Source organism: Naegleria gruberi (assembly GCF_000004985.1).
Source record: "Naegleria gruberi genomic scaffold NAEGRscaffold_79, whole genome shotgun sequence".
Taxonomy (NCBI): domain Eukaryota; phylum Heterolobosea; class Eutetramitea; order Acrasida; family Naegleriidae; genus Naegleria; species Naegleria gruberi.
Window position 1 is genome coordinate 192,210 of NW_003163248.1, and position 15,468 is coordinate 207,677.

General features: G+C 33.0%; 7 protein-coding genes across 7 annotated transcripts in view; 5 read left to right on the top strand and 2 right to left on the bottom strand.

The window, feature by feature from the left end:
- Positions 1-50: 50 nt before the first annotated feature.
- NAEGRDRAFT_59882 (thymidine kinase) lies at positions 51-1,134 on the top strand. The gene has a single exon (XM_002669671.1). It carries the CDS (start codon positions 168-170, stop codon positions 993-995), a length of 828 nt encoding a protein of 275 aa, XP_002669717.1. The 5' UTR covers positions 51-167; the 3' UTR covers positions 996-1,134.
- A 355-nt stretch (positions 1,135-1,489) lies between these two features.
- NAEGRDRAFT_54053 (uncharacterized protein) lies at positions 1,490-2,590 on the bottom strand (the record flags this gene model as incomplete). The annotated part of the gene is made up of 1 exon (XM_002669723.1): positions 1,490-2,590. The coding sequence occupies one exon, from the start codon at positions 2,588-2,590 to the stop codon at positions 1,490-1,492; it is 1,101 nt and encodes a 366-aa protein (XP_002669769.1).
- A 168-nt stretch (positions 2,591-2,758) lies between these two features.
- Positions 2,759-4,056, top strand: NAEGRDRAFT_82078 (ubiquitin carboxyl-terminal hydrolase family protein; the record flags this gene model as incomplete). The annotated part of the gene is made up of 2 exons (XM_002669672.1): positions 2,759-3,838; positions 4,039-4,056. The coding sequence occupies one exon, from the start codon at positions 2,759-2,761 to the stop codon at positions 3,809-3,811; it is 1,053 nt and encodes a 350-aa protein (XP_002669718.1). The 3' UTR covers positions 3,812-3,838; positions 4,039-4,056.
- Positions 4,057-4,080: 24 nt separating this feature from the next.
- On the top strand, positions 4,081-4,950 carry NAEGRDRAFT_75375 (uncharacterized protein; the record flags this gene model as incomplete). The annotated part of the gene is made up of 1 exon (XM_002669673.1): positions 4,081-4,950. The coding sequence occupies one exon, from the start codon at positions 4,081-4,083 to the stop codon at positions 4,948-4,950; it is 870 nt and encodes a 289-aa protein (XP_002669719.1).
- A 1,741-nt stretch (positions 4,951-6,691) lies between these two features.
- NAEGRDRAFT_82080 (uncharacterized protein) lies at positions 6,692-9,570 on the bottom strand (the record flags this gene model as incomplete). The annotated part of the gene is made up of 1 exon (XM_002669724.1): positions 6,692-9,570. One exon carries the CDS (start codon positions 9,568-9,570, stop codon positions 6,997-6,999), a length of 2,574 nt encoding a protein of 857 aa, XP_002669770.1. The 3' UTR covers positions 6,692-6,996.
- A 1,053-nt stretch (positions 9,571-10,623) lies between these two features.
- On the top strand, positions 10,624-12,147 carry NAEGRDRAFT_75378 (uncharacterized protein; the record flags this gene model as incomplete). The annotated part of the gene is made up of 1 exon (XM_002669674.1): positions 10,624-12,147. One exon carries the CDS (start codon positions 10,624-10,626, stop codon positions 12,145-12,147), a length of 1,524 nt encoding a protein of 507 aa, XP_002669720.1.
- A 229-nt stretch (positions 12,148-12,376) lies between these two features.
- The window catches only part of NAEGRDRAFT_75379 (uncharacterized protein), a gene marked incomplete at both ends in the record, with an annotated part of 4,439 nt that continues 1,347 nt past the window's right edge, over positions 12,377-15,468 (top strand). The window contains 3 exons of the mRNA XM_002669675.1: positions 12,377-12,379; positions 12,457-14,022; positions 14,080-15,464. Of these exons, the coding sequence (XP_002669721.1) occupies positions 12,377-12,379; positions 12,457-14,022; positions 14,080-15,464 (2,954 nt within the window). The remainder of the gene's footprint in view (positions 12,380-12,456; positions 14,023-14,079; positions 15,465-15,468) is intronic.

Sequence of the window (15,468 nt, forward strand, 5' to 3'; positions counted from 1 at the left end):
AACTCCAAAATCTTGGAAACTTTCTATGAAAAGAAGGAAAAAACGTTTCAAAAAAATCAACGAAGAAAACAAACTCTAGATTCTCATCACCACGAAATCTTTGTAGTTGAAGAAGAAGGAATTTTTAAACACACATCTCTGATTTAATAATTATTCAAACTTAAACAATGTCTGATATTGCCACTATCGAACCTAGTGCTACACCATCCACTCCTAAAAAGTCATCACCAAAGGCTTCATGTTCTTCTACTCCTTCAAATAGTAGTAAACCAAATGGTGAAGCTATCAATGTTTCCACTCCAAATTCAGCACTCCACTTGTCTAATCAATATGGTTTTCCATTGAATTATAATGGTCAAATTCAACTCATCTTTGGTAATATGTTTGCTGGTAAAACCTCGGAATTGTTGAGAAGATTACGTAGATATCAATATGCTCAAAAGGAAACCGTATTGGTAAAGTACATCAATGATGACCGTTACAGTAAGGAAAATGTGTCAACACACGACTTGGTTCAACAAAAAGCTATTCCGACAGATCGTCTCGAAAAGATTGCTTCACAATTGCTTGGTTATCATGTTATTGGTATTGATGAAGGTCAATTCTTCCCTGATTTGGTTGAATTCTGTGAAGCTGCTGCTAATGGAGGTAAAATTGTAATTGTTAGTGCTTTGGATGGTACTTTCCAAAGAAAACAATTTGGAAATGTTCTTTCATTGGTTCCAATGGCTGAAAGTGTTGTGAAACTTAAGGCTGTTTGTATGGTTTGTGGTAAAGATGCTGCCTTCTCTAAACGTATCACTGATGAACAACAAACTGAAGTTATTGGTGGATCTGATAAGTATATTGCCACTTGTAGAAAGTGTTATATGACTAGAAATACTCCATATTCAAAGAAGAGTAAGAGCGTTTTCCAAGATTCCATGTTAGAAGAACATGAAGAATGCTCTGATTATTCTGAACATTGTGAAATTTTCTCTCCTCAAAAACACTAAGCATTCTGTTACAAAAATTGTTGAGCTAGTTCTCAATCTAGGTAGTTACAACCAGTAACGCTCTCTAATGGTAATGCACAAGTTGTATGTGTGCTCAATCCAACCTAACAACCCACAATATTAAAACATTATTTATTTTAAATCAATTCGGTTTTATTTAATTTCGCCTCTTTGCTAAAATTATATTATTTGCGATATTTAAATGTGCAAAACAAAATCATTCAATTATACTAACAAAAACAAATGAATCAACAACCAAACAATCAAGATAGAGAAATTGCCAAGACTGAAACATGTCCATGCCCTGAGCAAGATAAAAAACCATTTGACATCTCACAGAAGAAACAGTGTGAGGGAACAAAGAAAGTTTGTGATGAGAATGGATGCAGAGATGTTCCTTGTTTGTATTTTGCTAGTTAAACTCGCGTTTTATAAGGTTTAAGGCCACTCCCAATAACATTGTAAATAAAATGTACTATTATATTTCAAAAATATTACAACCTTGAAGGTCTATAGCTTGTCAATTTCTCTCGCATTTTCAATAACGTTCCAATAGAAGGAATAAAATACAGCGAGCCTAAAATATTAGTGGAAAATCTCATAATATGATCATTGTGACCTTGTGGAGTGGCATATTCGCCCTTTCCAACCATGCTCTCCAATTGATGAATGAAGGTTTTTCCAGAGTTTGCATACGAAATGAAGAATAATCCATGTTGTGATGAATTTCCAAAGCTCATTGATTGCCTCACAACCTCAATTTCATCTCCGTCCTTTTCTAAAGTGACACGAGCCACATGGGAAGTTTCTGGCTTATTTTCCAACTCGATGCTATCCTCTTTCGTTCTTCCAATATCATTCTCTTGTTCTTTCAATGAAAGTGAATTGAAAAATTTGAGATTGTGAACCCATTTCTGAGCCAAGAGGAAACTATCCTTTTCATTGGTGAGGGTTGCCTCAATTTTCTCTTCCATTTCTTTTGGATTTTCAGTTCCATCCTCGAATCCACTCAAATCTCTTCCAAGACCAGATTTCTTATTTCTTCTATGGAGGAATGCATAGGTTTCATCCTGAATTTTCTTTATCAATGGAGAAATAAATTCATGATTTGCAAAATCCTGAGTAGCTCTAAAACAATTGTCCATATTTACAGATTTAATGTGAAGAAATAAATCTCCACCAGTATTTGGAAAACCACCAAATTTACCCTTCAAATCTTTAGGATATTGTGGAAATATTTCTGCCTGCATATATTCTCTTACATAATCCAGTGAATTATCTTGTATATTTCCTAAAATTGAATTGGTCAACTCATATCCAAATCCAACAGCAAACTGTGTGCATTTTTCTTTATTCCACCTCTCCATAATCTGCAAACAAGCTTCCACTAATTTAAAATAAATTTTCATAGCCTTCCCATTTGATGAACTCTTCAGCTCATCCTTCAATTCAATCGTAACAAAACAAGCATGATCCGAGATTGGAGTTAATATCGTCGATTGGCAATGTTTCTCACCATGCCGATGATGGTGATGATTCTCATGGTGTGCGTGATGATGATGGTGATGATTATGCAAGTGATGCAGTGAGGACATTTTTTTTCTACTTGATTTTTATGTTTGAGGAAAACTTCAAAATTTCCCGCCTCTGTAATCCTCTTCAATATTCAATTATAACTTTATGTTAATCTTAATAAATATTATTAAATCAATTCATCAAACCTTTGATATTTATTGTAAACTTGCAAGTTCATCTTTAAAAAAATGTCTCAATACAACAACACTAACACATTCCATCCACAACCAACAAATACAACAATAACTTCAGCACCACTCACGAGAGGAATTCGCTCCATTTCTAATTGTCCAGACGTGATAGAGGCTCTTGTTCAAGTGTTGGCTCATCTCGATCCTGTGGTAGAACAATATTTATTCAAACAACAACATGATGATCATCAGATCAAATCGGATGAAAGATCGGAACTTGGGGTAGCCTTTGATAGGGTATGTAGGAGTGTGTGGAGTCTTGATCAAGGTAGTAGTGAACCTGTTGATGGTTCAGCTTTGGGTGGGTTATTTCCTATGGAAAGTGGTATCTCCCTTGATTTTGTGGAGGCTTTGAATATTGTGGTCGATGCTTGTCGTGGGAATTTTAATTTTTGTAAAGGAATGACATCTAATTGGATAAGAAGTGATGATTGTCCAATATGTGGTTGTAAATCTGCAAGCGAAAGAAAGGAAGAGTTTTGTTCAATCAAGGTGCCAAGTAATCAGTGGAAAGAGTTTGAAAAAAGTGGAGTGTTGAATCTGAAGGAGGTAGAAACAATTGAAGGATATCATTGTGATGTGTGTTCATTTAGTAAGCCTGCTGAAATTTCTCGTTCCATCAGTCAAGCTCCACAAATATTGATTTTACAAATGGATCGTTTCTGTTTCGATTATGAAACATTTAATGTTGTTAAAAAGAATGATTTTTACAAGGTTTATCTTAATCAACAATTGAAACTATTGATGGAAAATAATTCTTTGGAATCCTATGAATTGGTTGCTGTAGTGAATCATTATGGATTGCAGACATCAGGTTCTTATGGAGGATTCTTTTTAAATCCAACCAATAGAAGATGGTACAAAGTAGCTTGCCCAAATCAGGTTCCAACTCTTGTTGAAGACTTTAGTACAATCAACAATGTCTCAAATTATGTTTATTTCTTTAAGAAGGCAGCTGAAAAGAAATCATGGCAATCTACTGCCTTGTCCAGCCAGTCTGTATCAGATATTTCATTTTCCTTCACGAATGAAGAAGACTGTGAAATGTAAATTCTTCTTGAACTGTTGTCGACCATTATAAGCTGTGAAAATCTTGAATTCTCCCTTTCCATCATCGTTTGGAAACCAAACTAATCTGGATTGTTCTGGATTTTCAACATCCCCAATAAATTCTCTTGTCCAATTCAGAGTTTACGAATTTATCCATCATTCCAACCATATTCCAAATGCCAAATGTGAAATTATTAATGATATGGTGAATAATACACAACAGGAGAAAATGAATTTCCAATTTTTATTAGAATTTTAATTTAAAAAAAATGAAGCGGTCAGTAACTAATGAAGGCCATCAAAAGAACAAGAAAAAGAAAAGCACTTATTCCAATTCTTCATCATTTAAATTTGTTGATTTGCCTTCCGAAATGATTGGTAACATTCTTGATTATTCACTCATAAGTGATGGATTATCACTCGTCACTACATGTAAACAATTCCACAACGATCACTACAACGAACATTTATTGTTCTCTCCATGCAAGTATATGAAATTAATGGCAAATATGACACCTTATCAATTGAAACTGCACCATAAAGCAGCAACTCATATGAAAGATCAAATGAGAGCCAAAGAGATTTATGAGAATGAAAAGAAGAAATTCAAATGCATGTTGAAATTAATTAAAAAAGAAATTGGAAAGAAAACAGCACGTGAATTGAAAAAAAAACTTTTCAAGAAAGTGATTTATAACAAAATAGATGCACAAGACACCAGAAGAGAAATAACAATTGGAGAATGTTCTATCATTCATGAATCAAGTTTTGAGTCAAATATTCAAAGTTATGAAAGTATTGATGCACAGGTTTGGTATTCATGTAAAATTGTTAAGGATAATGAGGTTTATGAAATAGTTGACAACTGTTCATGGTTATGTGACAGTCAAGGAACGTGCACTACTGATGATCTAAATGAGCTATTAACTATTGATCATAATATAGATTCTAAATTAGTGTTAGCTTGCTTGCTCATGACAGCTCCTCTACTGAGCTGGTCAGTTGTGAAGAATGAATATCCAACTTCATTTTCTTCGAATAAGCCACCTGAAATATATTTTAGTGGTTCGATTACTTTAACCAAGCAATCAGCTTCTATTAATGATATCGTGCAACAAGTGTTCAATTGGGCCATATAAATAGTAAATGCTTATTCATTGTTGGGTGTTGAAAACTTATTCACTGTTGTGATGGTTGTATATTATTGACAATTTCTTCTTTTGAGTGAAAGGATTGTACGGGCATAAATTTTTGCACTACTATTGAATAGTTGCGTATTGATTAGTGATTCTATTGAGTTATCAACACATTGATGCCAAACATTGGAGTAAACTTCCTAAGATAATCAACATATTCATCATGCACACAAATTCCAAAATCCAATTCTCAATATTCGACACTTCATTAAATTCATCCCATTCCGTTTCTTCCGTTTTAAAAGCAAAATCCCTAAATAAATGTCTCGTACTCGCCACTCGATACCAGGAAATTAAAAAGCAATTGGAAATAATTTGTCTTAATTTTCTTGTAATATTGCAACATTTTACAATGAGTATTTTAAAGATCTTCATATTGTAAAGATTCATCACAACCAGCATTTTGTGTTATTTTTAAATCAAAAAAAAGATAAAAAGTATTTAAGATCGGAATTGATTACATTTAACAATTTTCATAAAGAGATATTTATTCTCAATTAATATCAAATCATATCCACCTTTAGATTAATATTTCAATGATCAACACCATTATTAACAACTCTCATCAAAAAACAACATTAAATTCCTTAATCTCCATCATCAAACATACTTCTCTCCCTTAGAAATATGATCATCCACTCACCAAACATGGTCCCTATCTTCTCCAAACATGTCCACCTCCATTACTCTTCCCATATGTTAATACGTTAATATTAACGAGTTTGCAAGTTCTTGAAAGTGCTTCACAAGATTGAATCTTGTGATCCGCAAACCTTTTTGCTTTCAACACGTTCCATTTCCAGACCATCATCAAAAAAAAAACTTTCCACATCAAGTTGCTAATTTTCTATATTTTGCCTTTAAAGAAATCTGAGCAGGAAATTAAGTGATTGGTTTAATTTTAGAGGTCTTCCCGTTGGTTGTGTCACTTCCGAAAGTTTTTATTGTTATTAATCATCATCATCATCATGATGACAAGAAATTCTAGTCCGCTAGAAGGAAGAGAGGAGAATGGTGGACAACAAGATGATTTGAATGTTGTGTCATCAGCATCATCATTAACAAACTCATCATCATTTAATGGAAAGGATGCACAGCAATATGTGGGAGGAGTTTATAATAATAGACCCTCACCTATTAGGTATACATCACATTTAGGAATGCCAAAACATCAAAGTCCAAATACTGTGGCGAATGCAAATAGCTCTTCTTCAAATAGTGGTGGAGATGTGAAGGAAGAGGTGAATCCACTAAAGAGAAGATATTGTGATAATGATGATATGTTATTCGAGGTGCAAGAGAAACAATTACAAACACAGAAATATTTAACAATAGTACCATATGAAATCACCAATCATGATAGCGGTCAATTATTGACCTGTGTGAGAGGAAATAGACTTCCCATGTTGGTGAACAAGTTGGTTGATGAGGTGAATGAATATTTGAAAACTAATTCAGAAGAGGATGAGGAGGAAAAGGTTGTGGATGTGTATGCAATCCAAACAATGTTTTTGAATACAATTATGAGAATTGATTTATTTAATAACGAAGTGGGTGTTTATGATAGTGTTAAAAATAGAGTATTTAAAGATTTGAAAATGGTAATGAGCCCTCCTGATTACTATCCGTTCAGTAAGTTTATTTTGAGTATGGACCTATTCACAATTTATCAGATTATCCAACATTTTATGGAAAGGAAACTGATGAAGAATCTATTACAAATTATAACAAATTAATGGAATCTGATGAGATGTTTGATTTGAGGAAAAGTTATCAAACAAAATATACCAAAGCTTGGACTAAGGAGGAAAGAAAGAAATTCCAAGAAGGTTTAAAATTATTTGGTTATGGACATGATAGTAATAAGAAGATTGCTGAACATATGGGCTCTTCAATTCACCCTAATCAAGTAGCTCACGAAAAACAAAAATTACAGCAACGTCACCAAAAGAAGAGAAAGAGAGCAAAGAAATAACTGTGGAATCAATTTTATGGTCTTTCGGCTAACATTTGATTAATGTTGAGAATAATGGAAGAGTAGACTGTGACTGATTCTAAATAGTTTTGAATGAGGATTCTTTCATTGTGACCGTGAATTCTTTGGAGATCTTCAGTCTTCTTTACGAGTCTCATTGGCAAATAGCCATATGCAAAATCACTCAACTTTCTATAATACTTGCTATCACTACCAGCAATAAATAAATAAGGTGAAACAATCACATCTGGTTGAATATGATTAATTGCTCTCTTTACAACTTCAAACTCTACACAATCAACACAAGATACAGAGGAAGCTTCTTGACAATCGATCATTAAAGGTGTGACGGTAATGTTTGGATGATTGACAACCTTTTCCAAGTGGCTCTTGACACTTTGCAAATTATCATACGGAGAGAATCTAGTATTGAGAATAAAGTTTGCCTTAGATGGCATTACATTACTTTGGACACCAGCAGCCACAATGGTTGGAGCAAAGCTAGTTCTAGCCAAAGCATTTGGTGGACCACCAATATAAGACAATGCAATACTCAAAGGATAGGCCAAAATATCAAGATTTGCAACAATGGCCTTCATGATATAACCTTCAGAGTGTGGAGCCAAACTGAGGAGAACATTATGAATGATTGGTTTAAGTAAATGGGCAGGCATTGGATTATTTTCAATTTCAAGGATGGCCTTTGACAATGTTCCAATACAGCTAGTTCTTCCTGGCATGGAAGCATGACCTGGATTACAATTGGCTTGAATGTCGAAATTACAATAGCCCTTTTCTGCAATGGCAACAAAGGCAATTGGAGAGGCAACACCTGGAAATTGTTGGTCAGCAATTTGACCTCCTTCATCCAAAACAAATGCAAATCTGACATTCTTCTTCAAAAAGTATGAAGTAACTTTGGCAGCTCCATGAACTCCTCCAATTTCTTCATCCATACCAATAACAACATAGGTATCTCTTTGAGGTTTAACCAATAAATTTTCTCTTCTCAATTGATTAAGAGCTTCCAAAATTTCATAAACTCCATTCTTATCATCCAATGTGCCTCTTCCATGCAAGAAACCATTCACTTGTTTACCACTAAATGGTGGATATTCCCATTTAGATTCATCATTGATTGGCACAACATCCACATGTCCAGTCAATAGAACTGGTTTCTTTTCCTTATCACTTCCTCTCCATACCCAAACTCTCGAAGCAAGAAAATCATCCTCTCCCTTAACTTCACTTTGAATAATATCTTGAGTAATTTCCTCCAAAACTCCCTCACTTTCAGAGAATAAAAGTGGGAAATCCTTCACCATTTGATCAAACAATTCATGGAAAAGTTGTTTATCCTTCTGATAATCAATAGTTGGTTTCTGAATAGCCCTAGCCAATCTCAACACTGCATCAGCCTGTTCCTCCTTGCTCCAATTTAATTTACTAAATTGTTCGGAAGCCTTTGATTGTTCAATTCTCTTTGAAAATTCCAAATCTCTTTCTTTAATAATTTTCATATTAAATGTATAGGTTCGGAATGCCATCAATCCAATCAACCCGATCGCAGCCAAGAATAATAATTTTAAAATCGATTTGATGAGTGAGCACGCAAGATTTGAAATGGCCATTTTTTTAAGATGAAAACGGAGTGAATGTTCGGACAATTGTGCAGATGGACATTTTATGCATGGTGAGATGAAAGTTGTTTTTTGAGTTTCTCCAAAGATTATATCAGAAACAGATTTGATATCATCTTCTGAGGTAGCATTAACAATATGATAGGAATCAAGTGTATTTCTATCTATTTTCTTGAAATATTGTGTAATGATCGAGTTGATAACTAGTTTAAGATAATGATTAGCAATTTCTGATCTTTCTAATTCTGGTAAAATATTCGAAACGAGTTCTCTATCATATTTCACTCCATTTTCCAATTTTTTACAAAGAATATCTGGTTTTACAAAGAGAATGATCTTACGAGAAGGAATAAACCATCTCGTATTCATAACCTCACCAATTAGGGATAGAGATTCGTCCATTCTTTGAACACTGTCATCTTCCATTATAGTTTGATTAAATTCTGAAAGAGAAACCATGTAAACTAATGTATGAACATCCTCAAAGAAATGAATCCAAATCTTTCTTGAATTTCTCCTTCCCACAACATCAATCACTTGAATTTCAGTGTTTCGTCTCGTAATAGTTTCGTATATTGAAATTCCTTTAGATGTGGAAGAAATCAATGAATAGGGAGAAAATATTTTCCCACGTTCAATTCTCAAAACTAATTCCTTAACATTTTCGTACATTGAAATTCCACCTCTACTCCACACCAATTCATAAAACTCTCTAAAAAAGGAAATTTTCCACAGATTGACCAATATTTCAACGCAATCTATTTTTTGCAATTCCATTTCTAAACAGTTGCTAGCATTATCTGTTGCACTTTCGAATAATAATCTCATCTCAGGTCGAATAATTTCTTTCAACAAGTAATTTCTCTCTTGCTCTCCCATCTCTTCCCAAATTCTCTCAACAACCAGCGAGCAGACAATTTGCAAATTATTTGCAAAGTTTGCTTCCATGTCGTCACGAAAAGTTGTTTCTATTCTTGTTTCGGTTTTTGCTGTTCTTGTTTCGGTTGTTGATACGAGTTGTAACATGTGAAATAATGTTGATTTGCCAGAATCGGAGGGACCTAGTAGGAGAACTTTTGAACATGGGCGATTTTTAATAATATTATAATTGGATTGTGTTAATGTGACATTTGGATTGGCGTTTGACTTGGTGTGTGATGGTTTTGTGCCCATTTTTTTAAAGTTGAATTGCTTTCAGATACCTACAAAGAATTGAATGAAAATTTATTGTAAAGGAGTAACAGAACTTTCGAATAAAAAATTGCCAATTACAATGTAATGTTTTTTCAAAGTTTCCAACAAGATTAATATAATCAAGGTCACTTCATGGACTTTGAGTTTCCAAATATCTTCCAGATTCGTCTCCTTTCGTTTCACAAACATCAAACCACAAAAAAAATGTCTGACTCACTTGCGATTGGCATTGGAGCTGGAGTTGGAGGATTCGCAGGTGTTAGCATTCTTCTCATTATCATCATTATTGCCATTGTACTATATCGGAGGAAAAGGAGACACCAGAGGAGAGGTTATATCGAGCAAGAAGGAGATTATTCGCATTATTATGCTGCCTCTGGTGAGACACTGCCAGGACATTTGCATTAATGTGGTTTTTCTGGAGAGTTGATGAATGTAATGATTTGAAATAATTCGAAAATGTGAAAAATATTACATTGTAAATGAAATAGAATTTGATTTTTTTTTAAATTTTGAATTGTTGTTTTTCGAATTGACAAGGTTACTATTTAAGGAAACTGTAAAAAAGGTCTGTATAAGTATTATTAAAATTGAAATCTATGATAGAACATACTTATCATTAAATCAATTGATGTAAAGCACTCTTAACTGAACACTAGGAAATTGGTCAAATTTCCAAATTGATTTGAAATCGAACAGTAATATGCAGAGCGCACAATAAGGAACACTAAGGGAAAGCAAAATCCCGTAGATGAGATTATGAAATAATAACATGTTGAAGATTTTGAATGAAAAAAAATAGGCGATATGAATGCATCGAAAATTCTACGACTTTGCTTTGTGATAAGTGTGTGGATGCTACTGCTTAATAATCAGCTTGTTAAGGGTTGTTTGTTCGGCCAAGTCATTAAAGAAACACTCGATGGTTCTTGTCAATATACCTATCAACACTATGGTTCTAATATTGGTTTTGTCGTGTCCTCCGATTTTGGCAAATATCAATACAAGTTAGAGCATATTGATAAGTGTGATGATTATTGCAAAAAGCTATATGCAAAGACTCAATTATTTATAATGGATGCACTTGTCTTTTCTTTGGTTGATTTTGATCCAAACTCAGCTCATAGAGATGAAGGTTGGACACTAACCTTCTCCTATTATAATCTGGGTCCCATGTGGGATATTGATCCAACCAAATTGACAATCAATATTACTACAAAGGATGGACTTGAAAAAATCCCTGAAATTAATATACCTGCTCAAGGAAATCAGTGGTATTCTCTGGTTAAGTTTAATGATTTTTTGAGAGATGGTATTCAAGAATTTAGAATTTCTCTAATTTCTCTGACTGGTCTTATTCCATTGAATGCAAATCTAGATCAAGAATATGATCTTGATTACCCTAGGTCTGTTAACTTTGTTGGAGACAAAAACAAAGTTCAAATGAATATTCTGGAATTATCTGGATTGCCTACTAGAATTACTCTTTATAACGAGCAGCCTAACCAACTATTGAATTTTGCATGTTTCAAAAATAATGTCTATAACACAATGGGGAATTATAGATGGGAATCTAGTGGATCAATTTCAGATGTTTTAACTACCGTAACTCTTTCAAATATGACAACAGATGTCTTTGGAAATTTGGTGAGTGTGAATGCGACAACTCTTGAATTGAATCTTGAAAATCCAAATTCTCTTTATGATAGCCTAACATCAACTCATTCTAAATATCTTGGCGGTTCTTCAGTTGCTAGCACTCTTACATTACAAGATGGTAATATATTGAGAATTATGGCAGTTGACAAGGCATTCAGACAGCACTGCATTACTCCAAATCAACAAGTGATTGGATCAATGAAATTTGGACAAGTAATCTCTTACCGAGTCCAAATATATCCTCAGCCATTTAGCAGTATTGGACAAGTCAACCTCAACATCTCTACATACACAAGTGTTCTATTCCTTCAAACCACTCACTATGATGCAGACAGTTCTCAATTATGTTCATTAGCAGATCATGTGGATTTTGAAACTGAAGTCACCATCAAAGGAATGGATGTACATCAACCACTTTCGATTTCCAATGCAAAAAGAAACCACTTGATCGCCATGAATTTATTCTTTATTTGTAAGGCAGAGGAAGGTTGCAATTTTGATTTTACTCTTTCTGGAGGAACATCTCACAACCCAATTGATGAGACAACCATTATTATTGTGTCAAGCATTGCAGGAATTGCCTTGATTTTAAACATTATTGCCTTACTCGTAATGGTAGTAGTAGTTTATTTGACTATTAAACGAAGAAAGGTCTATGTCAGTATTCAATAAACAGTATTTCTTCTAACAAGCTTCAACCAACATGAAACTCTTCACATTTAATCCATGTAAATCAGGAAAAGAATCTTTCTCAAAATGAGAAGAACCTCGTTTCAGAAATTCTCAGTATCCACTGTTTAGTGGAAATTGGATGAACTTGGCGCCAATAAAAAACGCTGGATAAAAAAATTTGACAAAAATCAGAAAAAAAAATTTGGTAAACACAGTTTAAATAATAATAATGGTAGGTTGATAATGGTAATTTTCAAGGTAGATAATGATGGATAATTTGATGATTTGTGTTTATTATTATTTTTGTAGGCATCTAGATCCTCTTCATCTTCATCAAAGGATAATTCGGGTAGATTCTCTGAATTTGTTGCCCTCTGTAAAGACATTGAAGAGGTATCGGCTCACACTGAAAAGAGTCAAGTGATGAAGGAGTTTCTATCCGATTTCAAGGGAGATGTTTATTTGTTGTATAAATTATTATTTGCAAAGGAAAATCAGAGAAAGTTTAATTTAAAAGATAAGAAACTTGTTGATGTTTGTGCAAGTGCATTCGGAGAAGATCTTGATGAAATGATTGATCACATGGATTCTAAAGGAGATGTTTCTGAAACTTTAAAGAAATATTTAGTGAGAAGTGATCATGCAAGAGATAAAGGAATTGTTACTTTGAAACAGGTTGATGATTTCCTTGAAGAATTAACACAATTATCAAAGAAAGAAGATCAAATTCGTGCTTTTAAGAAATTTGTAAATGATAAGTTAACTGGAGATGAATTGAAATTTATATGTAGAATAATTTGTAAAGATTTAAAGATTAGAGCTGGACCAAAATATTTATTAGCAGCACTTCATTCTGATGCTTATCAATCCTATATTTTAACACATGATTTGAAACAAATTGTAAATGTTATAACTAGTGGAAGTGATTTAAAAAATTTATCAATGACAGCTCAATCACTTTTAGATATTGATGCATTGATTAAAGATGCAGATAGTGATGATGAAGGTACAAATTTTGATATGATGAATATATCAGATGATGAAGATGATAAAAAGAAGAAATCATCCAAAGCAACTTCTTCCAATGATAAAAAGAAGACAATTGATAAAAAGAAGAGTAGTAAATCATCAGATAATTCTGATAAGGATGATGATTCTGGAGATGAAACAGATATTGGTGAAAATGTGGATGATATTGAGGAAAAACCTGAAGAACTTGTAGATGAAGAATCAGAGGATGATTCTAAAAAGAAAAAGAAGAATAAGAAGGCTCCTAAGAAGATTAAAATATCAACCAAGATGAAACTTTTCCATCCTGTCAAACCAATGCTTGCTCGTCCAAGTAAGACTTATGATGATGTTATTGCTCGTTGTCCAAATGGTTTTTATTCTGAACTTAAATATGATGGTGAAAGAATTCAAATTCACTATGATAGAAAAAATGATGAAATCAAATATTTTAGTAGAAATTTGAAAGATGTTCAAGAGTATAAGATCAAATCTGTAAAAAAGTATATTTCTAAAGCTATTAAGGAAAAGGTTGAATCTGTAATTTTAGATGGTGAAATTTTAATGATGGATACAAAGACAAATAAGATTCTTCCATTTGGTACACTTGGTAAAAATGTTAGACAAGATCACAAAGATGCTGTAACAACTATATTTTTATTTGATATATTGTATTATAATGGTAAATCACTCCTTTCAGTTCCTTTATATAAGAGAAAGGCATTAATGACTAAAATTGTAAATCCAATCAAACATAGAGTAATGTTAGGTGAATATTTGGTTGTAAAGGGTTCAAAACAAACAAGAGAAGCTATTGTTTCTGCTGAAATGAGTGCAATGATTAAGAAGGGTGAAGAAGGTTTAGTGGTATGTATTATTTTCAAATTTATTATTAATTTTTTTATTAACAATTTTACATATTAGTTAAAAGATTTATGTTCTCCATATGAACCTAATGCTAGACATTGGCTTAAAATGAAAAAAGATTACTTGAAAGGTATGGCAGATAGTGTAGATCTTGTTGTTCTAGGAGCTTATCTTGGTACAGGTAGTAAAGGTGGTTTAATGTCTGTATTCATGATGGGTTCTTTTGACAAGAAATTAGGAAAGTGGAGAATTATTTGTAAATGTGGTAACGGACACGATGATCAAACTATTGAAACATTGAATGAAGAATTGAAATCAAATATGAAAAGAATCAGTAAGGATCCTTCATTGGTTCCAGATGATATTGATATTCATACTAATGCTCTTGTACCTGATTTTATTGTTAAAGATCCAAAAAAGAGTGTTGTTTGGGAAATTCAAGGAGCTGAATTTTCAGTTTCCTCAAGAAAAGACAGACCAATTTCTGTCAGATTCCCTAGAGTTACAAAAATTAGAGATGATAAGGATGTTTTAGATCATACCAATTATCAAGAAATTATCAAATTGAAAAATGAAAGTAATAGAAAAGGTTTAGTGCCTATTTTTGGAGATGCTGATGCAGGAGATGATTCTGATGAAAGTGTAGATGTAAAAGATAAAAAGAAACGTTCCAGAGCTAAAAAATCAAAATCTGATGATGAAGAAGATGAATCAGATTCAAGCTCAAAGAAAAAGAAAAATTCAAGAAAGAAGAAGATAAATTCCTCAGATGATGAAGATGATGAGGATGATAAAAAGTCAGCTAAAAAGGCTAATGATAAGAAAAAATCAAAATCCTCAGATAATTCTGATGGTGAAGATGATGATCCAAAAGCAAAGAAAGCTAAAAAGTCAACTATTGGTATCAAATTATCTGATATTGATACTATTAATGACTCTTCTACTCCAGAACAAATCTATTACATTTATGGTGATTTTATGAAAATGCCAATGAATAAGGAAGAAAAACTAATTTCACATTGTGTAGATGACTCTAGTAGATGGTCAGATAAAGGATCAATGGGAAATATTGAACTCTTGTATGGTGAAGATATTAAGAAGGCTTACACTGATGATATGAACATAATTGGTGATGCTCAAATTGTTGTAGCATTACCAAATCATTTATGTAATATGGTATGTCTTCAATTTGTCAAGAAAGGATCTGCACCAAAAGTTGACTATCATGCTTTGGATGAATGTTTAAAGAAATGTGCTACCTACATGAATCAAAAAAAGATTGGTACATTCCATTTATATAGATTGCATCACGCCATTTCTGGTTTGGATTGGAATAGAGTTGAACAACTTTTGAAGGAAAATCTTTCAAACAAGGGATTTGCTGTTTTCATCTATACAAAGGATAGAGATGATAAGGATAGAGTTAATGAATCAAAAAATAAGTTG